The sequence below is a fragment of the Poromitra crassiceps genome, assembly GCF_964638095.1.
Source record: "Poromitra crassiceps genome assembly, chromosome: 9".
Taxonomy (NCBI): Eukaryota; Metazoa; Chordata; class Actinopteri; order Beryciformes; family Melamphaidae; genus Poromitra; species Poromitra crassiceps.
Window position 1 is genome coordinate 46810268 of NC_139630.1, and position 18595 is coordinate 46828862.

At 45.4% G+C, this 18595-nt stretch overlaps 3 protein-coding genes across 3 annotated transcripts in view; 2 read left to right on the top strand and 1 right to left on the bottom strand.

Annotated features, from left to right (window-relative positions):
• Positions 1-10042, top strand: part of afg1lb (AFG1 like ATPase b) — a gene marked incomplete at its 5' end in the record, with an annotated part of 40006 nt that extends 29964 nt beyond the window's left edge. Inside the window, 6 exons of the mRNA XM_083643015.1 lie at positions 3405-3487; positions 4232-4302; positions 5448-5548; positions 7832-7972; positions 8652-8759; positions 9371-10042. Of these exons, the coding sequence (XP_083499141.1) occupies positions 3405-3487; positions 4232-4302; positions 5448-5548; positions 7832-7972; positions 8652-8759; positions 9371-9517 (651 nt within the window). The 3' untranslated portion in view covers positions 9518-10042. The remainder of the gene's footprint in view (positions 1-3404; positions 3488-4231; positions 4303-5447; positions 5549-7831; positions 7973-8651; positions 8760-9370) is intronic.
• LOC310782548 (tripartite motif-containing protein 16-like) lies at positions 462-2739 on the bottom strand. The gene has a single exon (XM_083643223.1). It carries the CDS (start codon positions 2731-2733, stop codon positions 1087-1089), a length of 1647 nt encoding a protein of 548 aa, XP_083499349.1. The 5' UTR covers positions 2734-2739; the 3' UTR covers positions 462-1086.
• A 4790-nt stretch (positions 10043-14832) lies between the features above and the next one.
• Positions 14833-18595, top strand: part of foxo3b (forkhead box O3b) — a 79403-nt gene continuing 75640 nt past the window's right edge. Inside the window, exons 1-2 of the mRNA XM_083643443.1 lie at positions 14833-15005; positions 15367-16101. Coding sequence (XP_083499569.1) covers positions 15559-16101 — 543 coding nt within the window. The 5' untranslated portion in view covers positions 14833-15005; positions 15367-15558. The remainder of the gene's footprint in view (positions 15006-15366; positions 16102-18595) is intronic.

Sequence of the window (18595 nt, forward strand, 5' to 3'; positions counted from 1 at the left end):
TACAATCCACTACAGAAAGAAATATATTCTTAATGTTTGCTTATTAACTGGCCCCTGGCCTCCTGTCATTTTGCAAAAGCAGCCCCCGGATAAAGCAAGTCGAGTATCCCTGATCTAAACAATCATCACTTCATACATTTAACCAGTTGCGTTAACATTTTCTTCTTTCCATCTTCATGAGTGTTTCCTCTTTGGTATCACTGCTACCTCATTTGACTTTTGATTCCACATCTGCTCTAAACATGAAGACTGCACTTTGTTGTGTTGGGGGAAAGTTGGCTCAGTTATACTGTCATATTAGTTTCACATTTTCTCTAGCAGCTTTATTTGGCTTTGTGGAATCAATACAAAAGAAACATTGTATTCATTCTTGGAATAAAACCTTTATTTCAATTTTTCCATCTTTCACTTGTATGAGTATGTCAGCACTGTGGAGGAAAACAGTGAATGCTCTGCCTATTGATTATAATAATAATAATGAATGATTACATTTGTAGTTAACTTTCCTTAACAAAGTTACAAAGTGCCAGGATCAAAGTCAAAATATTATTAATAACTATTCAGGTATAATAAAGGCAAAGGGATACTTCTAGCACTTGCTCCATTAAGGCCAATGCAGTGGAACAGAAACAGTAGAAAATATTACAGCAATAATACAAATATGCCGCAAAGATAAGAACTATATATACTGTATATAACACACAACAGTTTACATTTTCATATGAATAAATGTCTGTTTGGATAATCTCTATTACTGACTGATAAAACACAACAGTGATCCAACCTATATACATTTCATGAAATTGTTTCCATTGTTTTTCCTGCGCCTGGCAGGAAGTGATGTGTTTTACGTTTCCTGGAATAAACAGAAGAGCTGTGTAGTTAGCATGAGCAGCGATAGCCACCATGACTGAACTGACAGAGAGAAGAGAAACTCAAACTGCATCAACAGGAAATACAAGCTCCGCCCACATGTTTGATTGACAGGTGATCTCTGGGAAGTGCAGAGCAGAAACATCACAGTGAGGCTGAACAACAAACATGGATACTTTTTTTCCCACACACTGCTGCTTTAATAACTCCTGTCTACCTGAGCTTACATAATTCAGCAGTGTCTCCATTAATATGCATCCAAAGTCCAGCATAGAGAGGCTGAGTGAATGTGGTCTGAACTCTGTGGAGGAGAGTCATGGTTTCAGAGACGCTGTAGAAGCACAGAATACCTGCTCTGTGATCCAGGTACACTCCTACTCTGGAGGACCGAGAGCCTGGGATGCGAGTGTCTATATTGTTATGGTTGAAGTAGTTGTTGCCTAATGCCCAAGACTTGTCATTGTATCCAAATGTACATCCTTCATGCTCTGTTCTGCAAATATTCTTATATGAGACTGCTATTGAAACTCTCCTCCCGCTCCACTCCACCTCCCAGTAACAACGTCCAGTCAGGCCCTCTCTACTCAGGACCTGATGCGTGTCAGTGAATCTGTATGGGTGACTTGAATATAACTGTTTTTCTCTCACAAATGTTGCTTTCCTGTTCCCCTCAGATAATAACAGACGTGTGTGTGCTGTGTTTGGATCCAGTGTGATCTGACGTGAATATTGTAACAAGTCAGCTCTGGTCTTAGGCTCTGGTTGTGGCAGTAAAACATCCACGTCAGTCACTGTCCATGAGATCTCCATAAAAATCTCCTGTAGTTTCTCTCTGGCCTCAAACACAGCCACAGTCACACCCTCAAAGTAGCGCAGAGGACGGGCATTGATCCTGGGTGAGTCTGTAGATTGACTGAGACGTGACAGCGAGAGGTAACTGTGTAGACAGTGGTTGTAATCCTCTGTGTGTGCGAGCTTCTCCAGCTCAGCATCTTTCCTCCTCAGCTCAGAGATCTCCTGCTTCAGTTTCTCCTGAAGTTCTTCGGCCCGACTGGCTTCCGCTTTCTGCTGGGATCTGATCTGCTGCTTCACCTCAGAGCTTCTCTTCTCAATGAGACGGGCCAGCACAGTGAAGATGATCTCAATGTCCTCCACTGTTTTATCAGCAGAGAGATTGATAGCCTTCCGCTCCTGTTGAAGCATCTTCACGGTTTTCTCTCTGACACGGAGTCTCTGCTGGATTTTCTTCCGACTCGCCCCAAGCTCTTTCTGCCTCTCGGTCCATTCTGCCACAGCTGAGACCGTGTCGTGGCCTTTATGTTCCTCCATGGAGCAGAGATAACAGATACACTGCTGATCAGTACGGCAGAACACCTTCATCACCTCGTCATGACGAGAGCAGATGTTCTCCTGAAGCTTCACGGTGGCTTCCACCAGCTTGTGCTTCTTTAATGGAGCTACATCATAGTGAGGCTGGAGGTGCTGCTCACAATAAGAGACCAGGCACACCAGACAGGACTTGAGGGCTTTCAGCTTTCTCCCAGTGCAGACATCACAGGCCACGTCTCCAGGTCCAGCATAGCAGTGATCAGGACGAGCAGCTTGGAGTCCAGTCTTCTTCAAGTCCTCCACCAATTCTGCGAACATGGTGTTTTTCACTACGACAGGCCTTGGTATGAAGGTCTGTCTGCACTGTGGGCAGCTGTGGATTTTCTTCTGATCTTCTCCATCCCAAAAGCTTTTAATACAGCTCATGCAGTAGCTGTGCCCACAGGGAATAGTCACTGGATCCTTCAGTAGATCCAGACAGATCGAACAGCAGAGTTTTACCTCGTCCAGCTGAATTCCTCCCTGCGCCATTTCACCTCTCAGTAACCGTGTCAGACAGTTTCACTTTCTCTGAACGGAGAATAAAACAAGTTGTGCTCCGATCCAAAGCAATCTGTTCCTTGTGTTCATGTTTATGTGCTGATCTGCAGTAAATGGGCTCGTCAACTCTGTCACTTCACAACATGTTGTTTACACCCATCTATAAACTGGCAGATCTGTGAAAGGGGAGGCAACAGGAAATATGTGGTCAGAATGGAACGGGCTATGTTTGAGAGCAGGGAGAAGAGGGAGGAGTTATCAGGCTTTGCTTCATTCCAGGAAAAGGAGCAGTTTGAAGGAGGCCGTGTGTGCTTAGCTTTCGTTTACAATATGAAGTGACGGTTATGACAAATTAGGAACTAAGTAACAAAAGAAGGAAAATAAGAAAACGTTGGGTCAATCTCTCTCTCTCTTTATTCCCGCCTCACTTTTTTAAGTGCAACATTTTTAAATAAAGTTCCAATACCAAAAACTGTAATAGTAATTCCCCCCCCACACACCCCCATCGTGTCATGTTATTTTACTAGTTGGCTACTCATCCCTACTGTGTGTGTGTGTGTGTGCGTGCGTGCGTGCGTGCGTGCGTGCGTGTGTGCGTGTGTGTGTGTGTGTGGGGGTGGGGGTGTGCGTGCGTGCGTGGGTGCGTGCGTGATTGAGAATAGGAGCACTGCCAGACCATCTGCCTAGACTCTGGGATTGACTACAGGAGGCTCGATAAGGCTGCAGCACGGAAACTCTACTACCTGTAAGACACACACACACACACAGAATTCTTTGTGCATAATCTGTTAGTTAGTTTGTTTTTAAGGTGAAGAGATGGTTACATGGGGAGAAAGATTTATAAAGACCGACATCACCTTGAGAGATGCATAAAAAGAATGAAAGAGGAATCAATACAGATGAGAAAATGGTTGAACTTGAAAAGCTACTTTTCTATTTTCCTCATTACGTATACGCTGTTCGACACACACACACACACACACACACAGACACACACACACGTACACACACCCCACACACACACACATACACACACACACGTACACACACGTCACACACACACACACACACACACACACTCACACAGACACACGCAGCATGAATGACGCTGCCGTTGCTCATTGCTGTGCTGGAGCTTTCAAGCGCCTTGGTCTTTTCAGTGTATGTAAATAGAACACATCTCCTTTTACCTGAAGTTAAAACACACACACGCATGCACGCACACACACACACACACACACACACACACACACACTTTACAATCTCCTGTTGAGGTGCATTCACAGGCTAATGCTTGTGTTTAGAGCCTAACATCCTGTTCTTTACTGATGGAGTGAAAAGCTAAGTACCCCCTCCCTCTCTCATCGCTTCCACCGTTTGATGTGATCCACTTCAGCGTTATTAATTTCATATTCTATTATTTCCTCTATCTCTCTCACTGCCTGTGTGCGGCTGTGCACATGTGTGTGTGTGTGTGTGTCTTGTGCAGCACAAGCGAACCTGATGCAGAGGCCTTCTTGGACGCACTCTTTGATGAGCTGGCCTTGAGACAAAAGAGAAGTACGAACGTTAAAGGAAAGCAGCAAGTTTTGGGGAGATTGGCTCCGAGAACATAGACACACACACACACACACACACACACACACACACACACACACACACACATAACTAAGAAAACCAACACTATAATTATTATAATGGACTGGTGAGTGCTCTTCTTCTTCGTTTTTTGCTGTTTACTGCTGAAGCTTGCACTCTACGCACAGTGTGTGGAGCTGTGCTGCTGAAGCTTGCACCCTACGCACAGTGTGTGGAGCTGTGCTGCTGAAGCTTGCACCCTACGCACAGTGTGTGGAGCTGTGCTGCTGAAGCTTGCACCCTGCGCACAGTGTGTGGAGCTGTGCTGCTGAAGCTTGCACCCTACGCACAGCGCGTGGAGCTGTGCGCTCCTTCTAGAGAACACTGAAATCATACACACAGGTAGATCATTGGCTCCCTGCATGAAAAGTAGTTCTGTATCTATTATATGGCCTGTAGATTCCTACATTTAAATATTGTTTATTCAATATAGCTGATGTAGACATTTTTATTATTATTATTATTTTAGGTGAGTACCCTAACCATCCACTGCAGTGATTTTAACTGTTCACAGTGGTAACTAGCCATGGTTGTTCAAAACGGTTGTTTGTATTTCATGTACATTTTAACAGTCTCCCACACAAAACTGCCAAACGTGGCTGCATATCATTTAAGATTACTAACATTTAGCTCTCATGGTAATTTGTAGCATGGCTATCACATCATGACAGGCTCACAGATGCCTGTTAAAACAGGGTTACAGGGCCTGAAAAAGTCTTAAAATGTATTTTGTTGAAACCTAAGGCTTCAAAAGGTCTTAAATACAGTTACAACTGCATCTGAGTTTTAAATTCAGCTCTGAGGTTTTTTAAATTATGACATCAGCCTGGTCTACAGTTACTTTAATTGTCACATTTAATTCAGCTGTGAAATTAGTCATATAATTAATTCTATCTGGCATTAAAATAGGCTTTTACAACACTGACGTTCAGTTTCTACTTGTTGTTGATGAGTTAGTTCCCTCCTAGTGGCTTTTTCCTGTTTGGTTTTATTGTATTCCCCAGCTCTCTGTGTGGAAGCTGGTGGTGGGAGCGAGGTTCAGTCAAATTGTTTTGTGTGTTCCATAGTTGCGGGTCCTCGGGTGCTCACGGTGCAGGGCAGAGAGGTGACTCTGGGAAAGACCTGTGGCTCTATCGCAGACTGCACCTTCGATGAGCTGTGTGCCAGAGTGAGTACAATATACATCTATACATTCTGCATTTGTTACTGTATTAGTATTACTGGATTCTATATTAGTCTGTAAGAGTTACACACATACAGTACATATATACTTGGTGCATATTTAAAATACTGCAAATTTACCCCTTTTGGCTCCGTCTCCATCTTTTGCTGCATTGCATGTATAGTTTTCTCCTCCATGTATTTTTTGCACTCAGACTGCATCTCAAAAAGCACCAGTCTCTTGGCAGCTTGTTGCTCTTTGGGAACAGTTGTGCCGGTTGTGCCTCAAATTTAGCAGCGTGGTACAGTGGCAAAATCCACTGTGCTTGTAAAGTCTAAAATCTGATGGGAAGTGGAGGCTTTTTGCAGGTACTGTATCTGGGTTTCACGGCTTAGGCACCCATCCTGCTGTAATATGTTAAAGGAGAACTAACCCCCAAAACACTTTTTTTCAGCTTTTAACCAATATATATGACTTTGGGGGGTGATGTGTGAAGAATTCTGGTCAAAATTTTGACACCAAACTGTTGCCATTTGACCATTTGTATCATTTTTCAGCAGCATATCTGGCATAAGTGCCCTCTAAGGGTGGAACACTGCTTTTTTTCTTTTCTCAAATGAATGGGATATTAGGAACACACTGACGTCACAGTGTTCCCAAAGACTATGGGATTTCAAGATAATTACTCCCCTACCCCCCCTGTACCCTTTCGGCTCCTCAGAACTCCAAGCCTATTCCTATTGAAGTTTGCTCTTAAAATACTGAACCAAACGTCGTCAAAGTTGGCACATGTCTTAATTATAGTTAGTTTCCCGCTGAATGTGTCACTACTTTATTAATATCTTACCTGGATAAGCTCGAATGATGATGTTTATGTACTGTAAACCTCATGCACTAGCCCCAAGCTCCGGGGGCGCGCGCAGCAGCAGCTGGGCTCTCTCGGACTCGGCCAGAGCAGAGAGAGCACAGTCTGACATTTCCGCGGCTATCAGTCCGACTTGGAAGCACTTTCTCTCGGCCAGTCAAACGGGAGAGTCTGCTCTCTCATGCACCCGCGGGGGCGCGCGCAGCAGCAGCACACAGCAGCAGTGAGAGGCGGGGGCTTTCAACAGTCTGACATTTCAGCAAACAAATCTCGTCACAGTTTAGCGGACATGTAAAATATAACGCTATACTACGACGTGACAACGTGACAAAGCTTCTCTAAACATATCGGCTAATATAATATCGTCACTGTGTACAAGCAACGCCAACTTTTCAGGAAATCAAGTCAGCAGAGCAGAGCGACTGGCTCTGTCTGTGTGTGTGTGCTCCTCGGGGGGATTTGCATGGGAACAGTCTGTGAGGAGGAGAAGAGCTCTGCCCTGCACTGCCTGCGCCCTGAGAGGAAAAATCAGAGGTGCTGCAACTTTTAACGAGAATCACGAAAAGCCCCAAAACGCAAATTAAAAACGGATTTCATTGCGCGGTTTATCTCTAGTTAGACGAGGGAATTACGTGGAGAAATCTCGCATTGTGTTACCCCAGAGCGAGAGGTTTGTCCTATTGTGCGGTGTGCTGCTGTAACGAGCCCACGTCACTTTGCTCTCGTAACGTAGTTTGACACGCTGCCATAGAGATACATGCAGAAAAATAATTAAATTTCTAGTTCGCCACTGAATTACCAAATTGATATAACTTTCAACCATTTTGAGCAAAGCTGTTTCCAAACAGGCCACCAGCGTTGGCTAGTTGTTGATATTTATAAAGATATTGCCCCTCTCAAATAAATTATTTTTGAGGCAGTAGGCAAACTGTAATGGCGTCGATTTCCGAAAAACAATCTTGACTTGAACACAGCCAAAGAGTCTAGTATAGACAAGAGCATATGTCATTTCTTGGTTTTTTCCATAGGTATTTTCAAATCACTGTTCTGATACATATCTAGGGGGTTAGTCCTCCTTTAATGTGTTCCTGGTGATTTACAGAGAAAACCTCCTGAATGGTAACCAAGGGCACTCTTAACTAAAGATTAACCCAGCCTAAGCCTGCTGCAAAACATGACATTATTATTTTTTACAATTGCCATTTTTCAGCACATCATGTATACAGAGTGCAATATTTTACACTCTGTGTGCACATTTAAGTGCATTAAACTGGTAAAAAAAAAAAAATGCAAAGGTGGAGAGAGAGTGTGTGTGTGTGTGTGTGTGTGTGTGTGTCTGTGTTGGTGTCAGTAAGCAGCTCAGCTCAGAGTGTGTGATGTTGCCTGAGGTGACTCCAGGGTGTTGAAGCTGGCTTGTCTTGCAGCCTCTGGGTGCCGGGGACTACCTGGAGATGGCGCGACACTTTGACACCGTGTTCATCCGCCACGTTCCCATGCTGACGCTGACCCTGAAGGACCGGGCCAGGCGCTTCATCACACTCATCGATAACTTCTACGACAACAAGGTTGACTTACTCAAACACAGTCAAACTATTGATGTATTCATCTGAATTTGATTGCTAAATAAGTAATGTGCTTCTGGGTAAAAGATGGGAGCAACCAAAGGTTGTCGATCCCCAGTGTTCTTTTCACAGCAGTGAAAATACTTACAACAAGAGAAAGTCAACTCTGACACTTCTTGACTAGGTTGCTTGCTAACTATTGCTAACTATGCCCACAACTCAACTAGAGAATGCTAACTAATTATGACGAAAACAATCAGTGTTGGGGTTGGCATATCGTTTTTCTAAAATTATCTTTCACTCTAGGGAGTGCTTCCAAAAGTAATTACTTTACTCGTTAGTCGTTACAATGCTTGTTACTGCTACTGTAATATGACGAACCAACACTGCTTGTAATACAGTTTGCAGAATTGCAGCTGTACAATTCCAATTCAATGTAATTTAATAATCACATGTCTATTGTCCCGAAGAGGACATTTGATTCAGTAAAGAAAAAATAAATAAAAAGACAAAGACAATACCCACTTACAAGAAGTCACCTCAGGGTCCATTTATTTATGCATTCATTCATTTAAAAAGGATCCCCATTAGCTGATGCCTGTGGCAAAAGCCCCTCTTGAAATTCTACAAACAAACTGAAAATAGCCCATGTCCGATACCTCCCTCTCCCCCCTGGTCCCAGGTGAGGGTGGTGCTCCTGGCGGCGGCTCCTCTCGACCGGCTGTTTGTCCACTCTGGAGGGGAGGACGAGAGGGACCGCCAGCTGCTGGACGACCTGGGCCTCAGCGGGGTGAGGCCACAGTCCGTTACCCCATCTGCAGCCTCTGGGAGGCGCTCAGGAGGTCCAAACGGCAGGAAAACCGTCATATACTATATATCACAATTCAAAATAATGTAATAAAAATACTGCTTTGTTTGCATTTGCTTTATTTACATGGCGAATTAAATATGATTGTACTGCTGATAGCACCGACCTCCATTGTTGAGAGGTTCATTTTGCAAGCCAGAAATCTCCTTGCAAACTAATTCATGAGTCATTGATCAAAAACCCTCTCACCCCCTGCAGACATTTATGGTTATCTTGTGCTATGGCACAGTAAACGTCTTACTTATTGCACCTTCAATTCTTAATCCATAGTCACTCACAACCATATAAGCAGACAATTTAAATGATATAGCTTGGATGAGTCTCTACAAGTTTTTATTAGTATTTGTTTTAGCTTATGCACACATGCTTGTCGGCATGGCAGTCCAATCAATTGACCTTTAATACCGATTTAAAATGGAAAATGAAAGATTTGATAGATTTGATTTCAAAATCCAGTCTCTAACATTCTAAGAGGATCTGCTTCCTTAGACAGGAGTGTATTAATGTCTGCTGTTTGTGTGTCCCTTCTGTAGGCGGCAGGTGAGCGTCTCAGTCTGTTCACAGCCGAGGAGGAGATCTTTGCCTTCCAGAGGACCGTCTCCAGACTGACGGAGATGCAGACAGAGGCGTACTGGATGGAGGGAGACCGCAGTGACGGCAAGACTCTTATGAACACCTAACGTCCATTACCTACTGCCATGATAAGCGTCCACACAACGCCATACACACCTCGCTAACCACTCACATGGGATCAGAGGGAGGCTCTTGTGTTAGCTGAAGCAGACACAGGCAAGATGAGGGATTTTCTTTGGGGGTCCAAGCAAAACAGGCTTTTAGGATACGGCATTAAAAATAATACCCGTTTGATTTTGGATCTGACTTCTCTCCATCCTAGCATGGCATGTTTGTCTTTTTACAGTTTCAGTCTGTTTGGCCTCCTCCTGTGAGGTGCGCTCTCTCCCCCTTGTGGACTGTTGGTATATACTTTGTAGAATATGGGAAGCTCTCTAACATCTGTTAACCACAAGGCAAACAGGTGCTTACCTAATACTGTACATCAGGAAAAGAGAGGGAAGGAGCACATGTGGTCTCCATAGTAGATGGCTACTGCCCTCTAGTGGGCGAACGGCAAAAGAGTAAGCTACTCTAGAGCCGTTTGTGTAGTCGTGAATGAAAGAAGGGAATTAAATCTCAACTGTGAACAACACTGCACACATATTAAATGGTATGTATGATATTTATCCATGCATTGAATAAATGGTTTTCAGTGGACTCAAATTATGTGACTGTGTATTGCACTTCGATATTGCACTTGCTTAGTATTTATCCAATACTTATCCAGTAGTACTTATCCAAGTTTGAAGTACATCATTTACACTCAGACACTGTAATATGAAGCCGGATTATGGATATGTGTGTCCTGGTCACTGCACTAGTGCCTTATGGATATGTGTGTCCTGGTCACTGCACTAGTGCCTTATGGATATGTGTGTCCTGGTCACTGCACTAGTGCCTTATGGATATGTGTGTCCTGGTCACTGCACTAGTGCCTTATGGATATGTGTGTCCTGGTCACTGCACTAGTGCCTTATGGATATGTGTGTCCTGGTCACTGCACTAGTGCCTTATGGATATGTGTGTCCTGGTCACTGCACTAGTGCCTTATGGATATGTGTGTCCTGGTCACTGCACTAGTGCTGTTGGTCGGTCGGGGCGCCTGTTTGGGGGGGGGGGGGGGGGGGGGCTGGGGGGAATAGCGTGATCCTCCCACACACGCTACGTCCTGGTCCTGTCAGTGAATCTCCTCGCTGTCAGGTGAAAAGAAGCAACTGGTGACTGCACATGTATCGGAGGAAGCATGTGCTAGTCTACAACTCTCCCCAGATCGGCAGAGGGGTGGAGAAATGACCGGGACAGCTTGGCAGGGGGAATTGGCCAAGTACAATTGCATCATCAATTCATAACCTCATTTCCTCTTCAAGAAGAGCCAGAGCCACAACTGTGGAGTGGGCGTGGCTTCGAAGGTCTGGAGCCAGGCTAGGGTGTGTGGGGGGGGGGGGGGGGTATTGAGGCATCTCTTTATTGGCACAGCAGCTGTTGTATTGGTGTTGATGAATTACAATAGTTGACTCTGAATCAGCGTGGCTCCAGAATGTGATATGAAAAAAGGAACGCCTACTCCAAAATGAGTACAAGATCAAAATCATTTATTATACTAGCACAGATACTGCTTTAGGACAGATGATCGTTTGTACCGTGTGGCGTTTTGGAGTAGAGCTCCTCCTGTGTGTCTGTAGGTGGCAGCAGAGGGTAACTGATGGCTAATAGGTTTGTTATTGCGTCCATCCCAGGATGAGGTCATCCTAGTGCACCACTCTGCCTGTCCAGCCTGGACCGACCCGACCCGGCCCGGCCTGCCAGCCACAGTCAGGACAGGTAGCAGCACCGACATTAAGAGTCTCAGTAGGGATGCTATTTGTATTTGGTTTATTTTTCCAGCATTTCTAAAAAAAAATTGCACACACAACTCACATTCCTAATGGGAGAGTACAGAAATCCTGCATTTTGTGTCCCTGAGTCTTTTGATGTAATAAGTAACAAGTGCAACATTGTTTTCATGTTGTTAGAAAGAGTATGTCGTAATGTGCTTTTTTCATGTTACATAAGGTACTGAATTTGTGTCCAAGCAGCCAGTATCATGGAGCAAGTAAGGACACCCCATGTATTATTCAATTAGATGCAAGGGACAGTGGCTTAAGTTAAAGGTGTGTGTGTGTGTGTGTGTGTGTGTGTGCGTGTGTGTGTGCGTGTGTGTGCGTGTGTGTGTGCGTGCGCGCGCGCGCAGATGCGCACATGTATGTGCACGAGGTATATCAATTAAAAGTGTGTGTGAGTTAAAGGCCCCAGTCTATCCTACCATAACTCTCAATTAACGAAAAATCAATCACACTCTATTCTGAGGCCCCTAATCCAATCAGAGCATTACGCTGTTTGGGGAAACATCAGACACAAACAAGAGATGGCCGCCCTGCTTTGTGAGCGTCTTAATTGGATGATTCACGCTGGCACAGGGGGGTGGTCGCAGGCTCCGTCCCCTCCGGAGTGCAGCCTTCGCCCCAGGGAGGCACCAAGGAGGGAGGGAAGGGAACACGAAAAACAAATCCACCTTTTCTCTGGCTCTCAGGTCTTTTCCCCAGCACTTGAAATAGGGACACAGGAATATTTGTTACATGCACAGTATTATCTTGGGTCACAAAAGGCCTGAAATGTACATTTGAATTTGTGTTATGTGTCAGGAGGAGTGTGTGCTATGGTAAGGACGGGGAGTAACAAAAATGGCTTGGGTTATGTGTGTGTGTGTGTGTGTGTGTGTGTGTGTGTGTGTGTGTGTGTGTGTGTGTGTGTGTGTATATGCATGCATGTCTGTCTGAGAGGGGCATATATGGTAAAGGTGGAATAATGTGCAGAATAAAATGTCCCAATGCCAGAGAGATCCAGTACACAGGTATGTTGGTGACGGTCTGTCAGCTGTTATGCCTCCTTATCAAAGCGGTTGTGTGATTTGATTTGACTTATTCGCAAAAAAAGAAGCATGGATGAAAGTACGCATATCTGTAGGAAAGCAAATGGCAGTCATAAAATCACACATTACATTATTTCATCTAGGCACAATATTGAGTTCATCTGAGGTTATAAAACATGATGAGACAAAAAAAACATCCTTTACTGAATGATCACTCACCCTGACAGCAGCTTTATTTGAATCCGCTGAAACTAATTCGAATTTACACATGATTCAAATGTCATACAACTTCAGCATTGTAATTTATAAGGTCATTTAAGGATATACAGAAAGCATTGCATCTGCCTCACTGAGCGGCTAAGTATTACTGTGCATGCACATGGAAAACATGCGCGTGCGCTCACACACACACACACCCTATCCTCTCTCCATGCTTTCAGTGAGCGGTTAACTCTATAGTTGACTGCAGGAACCAAACTGCTGCGTCAGGTATTCTCTTTGATGTGGAGGGAACAAAACCAGCATACAATGTGTGTGTCTGTATAGGGACCTACTGTATACTGTAGGCTACTGTAATCCTCTAGCCTACCGTGTAGACTCCAGACTGCTGCTGTGAAGGACAATGTGCCTGTTTCAATGTGTTTAACAATGGTATTCATCTTTTTCCATATACCTGTTTCTCAGCTTGCCTTTATGTAGCCGCATAAAAACAGTAACAGGCACAAGTGTAAGATATGAATGCTTGGCTTTGTGCATAGCACTTTTTTTTTGCAATGAATTATTGGCGAATGAATATTGGACATAACCCTCCCAAAGAATAGCTATATAGTGATAATCCCTTCAGAAATATTGTCCAGATAGTACTATACAAATATCACAGCAAAACAAACTATACACAATTTAATATGAAGAATAGCTATGAATATTAAATTATATACCTAGCTAGTGATCAAGAAAGAGATCTCATAAACAAACAACGATAAGCTCAGTGCATACTCACACCATTAGTCCCGACCCTATAGGAATATTATAGTGGCATTTTGTTAGGGACAGCAGTGCACGCGCATTCCTGCACACACGGACCGCGAGAACGCGCAGTTGGACGCGCACCTTTTGCAAGGCAGGAACAAAGAAGCCGTGGACGAGCCCAGGCTGTTTTGATCCAGTCAAGAAGGTGGAGGAGAGGAGAGGAGAGGAGAGGAGGGTCCATACTCAGAGCATCACTGACTACAGGATGGAAACGCGTCCAGGATTTCTCCCCTCATCTCTGGCTAATAAACTGGATGACGTCATGCTGGACGAGGCGCACGGGCTTCAGAAAGGGGGCGTGGCCTGCGCGCCTTTACAGACGCGATTGACAGCCTCGCATAAAGGTACAATCCGCCATCACGAACAAGAGCAACAAGATGTTTTAGAATGCTGATCAGAGGGAAAGCAATTAACATAGACACACACCCCAATGCAAAAAATCACCAATATTCATATAATATTGCAGTGGGGTCTTGTAGTGTATCTGTGGTGATCAATAGTGAGTTAGTGAACTTGACTGAAATATATTGCATCATCTCCTATGGCATCACTGTAATTACCCCTATACATATAGGGATTAAATTGCACCTGTGGCACTCGATAAGTACAATTACTGTGATCTGGCTGGTGGTAGTACAATAATGTATTTTTTAAATCATCCCATCGACTCATAGCATTTATATAATATTCTCATGGGATTATTATAGATGTAGTTTTGTTGTCATTAAATTGTATTATAGGCTAGCTATTGATTATTAGATCATTTTTGTAAAGGCGAGTTCTATTCCACTAAAGTCAACTGTTTATAAACTGTTAATCAGTTCAAATATCATTCTAACAAAATTGCCTCTATCCAACCCTTGAGGGAAAAGTAACCCGCCATATAATGTTCCAACAGGGACTCAAGCACAGTACATGTATGATGTATCCTTCTAAACCCTGCTATGATATCGTTCTGTCTTCTTCTATTTGCCAAGTTGCTGTTATGAATATGTGTCAGTGTCATTCTGTGCCACTCAAACATGTCGGGACGTGTTCACGGTGACGGACGGTGTCCCTCCTCGCACACAGACTGTAGCCTACTGTCCTGTAGAACGATGTCTCTTTAAAAGGCGATCCCATACACAGGATCTAGGGGGCTGGCCCTTGATAGACTTGCGTGTGTGTGTGTGTGTGTGTGTGTGTGTGTGTGTGTGTGTGTGTGTGTGTGTGTGTGTGTGTGTGTGTGTGTGTGTGTGTGTGTGTGTGTGTGTGTGTGTGTGCGTGCGTGCGTGCGTGTGCTTGCGTGCGTGTGCGTGTGCAGCGCTGTGGAGAGAGCGAGCAAGCGAGATACAGTAGTAACCCAGAGTGAGGTGGCAGTCTTCTTATTCCACACATCTATACCGACTTGCCCTGCAGTACACATCCTCCTCCTATCAGCCTGTAGCTACAGCAGAGAGAGAGAGAGAGAGACACACACACAGACAGACACAGAGAGAGAGAGCGCACTTGGAGGGAGTGAAAGAGAAATAGTCAAGATGGCATCTGGAAGTGGCTGTGGACTATCCAGGATCTAGCCTTTTCTCCCCTCGTTTTGTTGCCACGGAGCGCAAGTGACTGGGCCGTGTCCGTGCAAGGTATTTACATACATACACGTCTCCAGAGAGGATTTATTCGCTGTTGGTGACGTTTGAGCACTTTCTCCTCAGCCCCGTTCACCTCCAGTAGGATTCCGCTTTCTTGCACCAGGACGGGATTTGGGGTTGATGCAAGTAGTGTCTGTTTTTGAAGGGCTGCCTGCATTATCATTATAATGTTCAGTGATGCAGAGAGAAATATGCGTAATTTCAACTTTGTGTCATTACTGTAGCGGGTTTGAAATAAGGATAAAAAAAAATACGTTCAGACTAGACCTTATAGAAATTGCAACATTAGGAGCAATAGGGTGAATTTGAACTTGGACCTGACCGAGTGTGTTTATTCTTCTGTCCTCAACAGGGGTAAATAGGCAGCTCTGAGTGTCATTGTGGCTCTTTGGTGACTCGGCTGCTCTGGAATAGCAACAAAGAACGGGCGCGCGCATTCATGGGACGCGACTTTGACAGCTCTCCGTGTCGCGTCTTCTAACTCCATCACCTGGCAAGTAGGCAGGCAGGCAGCGGGGACGACACCGTGAAGGAAGAGAGGGAGATGGCAGAGGCTCCGCTCCCCGACCCTCTCCTGGACTTGGACGTGGCCATCGACCCGGACTTCGAGCCTCAGAAGCGGCCGAGATCGTGCACCTGGCCGCTGCCACGACCGGACTCCAACGCGGTGAAGCCGGAGAGCAACGACACCGATATTATACCCGAGGAAGAGGACGATGAAGACGACAACAAAATCAATGGCGAGACCGCGGAGGACCAGAGCAGCAGCGGCAGCCCCGTGGCCGATGGACCGCTCTCCTCCTCTCCAGGCGGCCTGGAGAACGGAGGCTCCCCGCTTTCCTCGCACTCCCCCACGGCCACCTCGGGCGCGCTGACCCCCGGCGGTGCGGGGAGCCAGCAGACGCCGAGGAAAGCGTCCTCTCGACGGAACGCCTGGGGGAACATGTCCTACGCAGACCTGATCACCAAAGCCATAGAGAGCACGCCGGACAAGAGACTGACCCTGTCCCAGATTTATGAGTGGATGGTGAGATGCGTCCCCTACTTCAAAGACAAAGGGGACAGCAACAGCTCTGCAGGCTGGAAGGTAAGAGGTTCACACATGCACACACACCACCACCACAGCCCCCCTCCTTCCCCCAGCAAAACAAAAACAAGAAGCATGTGGCTTGTAAACCACACACACACACACACACACACACACACACACACACACACACACACACACACACACACACACACTGGACATTATTAGTACACACATAAAAGGTAGGCTACAGTATGTATGTCATCATGCACCATGTCTCAGCCTGGGTCCAAATTAAATCTTGTGGTTTCTACCAATGTAATGGACATCACAGTAAAATAAGAAAAGTGCAGAAGCCATAATAAATCACATCGGGGGAGCATTTGAGACCATTGATTCCTAAGCTGTGTGGGTTTGGTGACGTACTGTAGATCTATCTATAAAATTGATTAGAATAATATGCTGTCCGACACCAGGCATTGTTGTTCTTGTCCCCAGGCATTTAGTATATGTCGTGGATGGGAAGTTTTTATGGAAAATGTTGTCACATGCAGGGGACTTTGCCATACATTAGAGTCGTTGTTTTTTTTAACTCAATGCCCCTTATGAGTATGTGCATAATAAGGCCACAGTCAGTCACATGGCTGGAATTGGAGCAAACAGAAATGGCAACCGGTTTGTCTGGAAACACAGTGGTGACGCAACCCCCTTTAAGACGCTCAGAGCATGATACAATTACATAAGGCAGGTTACTGAACAGCAGCTAATCCATTCATTGGACTAGAGCTCAATGTAAACAAAACGATTTAACTATCAGACTATTTGATGCAGATCCAGAAAAGAACTCTCCTCCCACCATAACAAAAAAAATAATAATACAAAAATCAATAGCTGATAGCCTATGGTGTGGTGTGCCTGTGGTGGATTTTTTTTTAGTAATCTTTTGACCCTACAGTAGCTTTTGTTGTCATAGCCTTCTTCTAAAATTCATTATAGGATTACTCCACTTCTTTTTTCGTACGGGCCAGATGAACAGCGTCTGCCGTTTGTTATGTAAACCGTGGCAGCGATGTGTGTGTCTCCTGGGTCAGGTAGGCTATTGCCAAGGTTGTTGATCCTGCCATCAGGGAATTACATAACTGCTGGGATGCCGCGAGGTCGGCTGAACAGTTGGGGGTAAGAGCACCATCAAAGGGAGCGATCTGGTCACACTATGGGCCCCGGGAAGACGGCAAGAGAAAGAGGGAGGTCAGAGAGCAGGAGATTGAGGAACCAGTCGCGCCAGCCGCTCCAGGCCTCCAGGCCATATTTTGTCAAGGCTTGATGAGTTCAGGCCATCTGATCCGATTCCAGGGAAGAGCAGAGAGGGAGGCTGTGTGCAGGCAGGGCAGGCCCACCGAGTCGAGGCGGCGTTCAGCGTGGCCCTGCGGGGCTGTGGCTGCTGGAATGTGGGGCATGAGGGCCAGGCTGTCGCTGCTATAGTGTTACACGTGGGCCGACGATCAATCTTGGCTAGGGCGCACACCCTATGCCTTTTTATAGTTTTCATTTCAGACACTGTTTTCGTTACAGACTCCAGTTGTTGCTTGTTGAAATGTACACACAGTCACTCACACACACACACACACACACACACACACACACACACACACACACACACACACACACACACACACACACACACACACACCATAGAGTTATGTAAGTAATGCAATGGACTAAAAGCATAGGGCACATTCATCACATCAAGAGACTGTAGGTTTTCTTTAGGATAATACATCTATACAGCTCCCATTTGAAAGGCAGCATCATCAGCATGAAGGCTTGAACATGTGATGGGCTGTGTTTATTAGTAAGGAGCATATGAAAGCAGAGAGGATCTGTAGGGCCAGGTGTTCTCTCTGTTGACGGGACTTTTTCAGAGTCCCTTCTCTCTCCATTTCACTCTGAGAGACTCTTAGGTTTCACCTCTGCACGGCGCCGGGTTTGAGCCTGAACACCTACGCTTTCATGCAGGTAGGGCACCTTTGTTGAGGAGATTTGCTGAGCAAATCCCAGTAAATCCTTCTGGGTTTCTCTCCCAGGCTGGCACTGACGTCAGGCCAGCTTCATATCTTTTGTCAGTTAATGATTAGCCCTGCAGAAAGTAGGTTAAGACTGGCCAGAGCAACACCAGAACATCTTTTGTCACCTTAGGTCGTCTTTCATGAGCAGCAGAAGCCATCACACTACTAGTCTCTCCCCAGACTCAAATATGACGTTGAATCACTGCGCTCCACATACTACATCAATTAATCTGTGCCACTTCTGCTGTTTTGAGGGCGGGTCTAGAAGGCAAAATCGAATGACTGACAGGTTGTAACACCAATGAGAGAGTGGTTCGTTGTCAAAAGTCAACAGAGTCAGATTGGGTGGGCGCGCCTGACCGCTAAAGTCGTTACTGATTGGTGCCTCCAGGATTTTGGGGGAACCAATCACTGGGACAGCTTTCCTGCAGGGAGGGACAGCTCTCCTGCAGGCAGGGACAGCTAGCTCTCCTACAGGGAGGGACAGC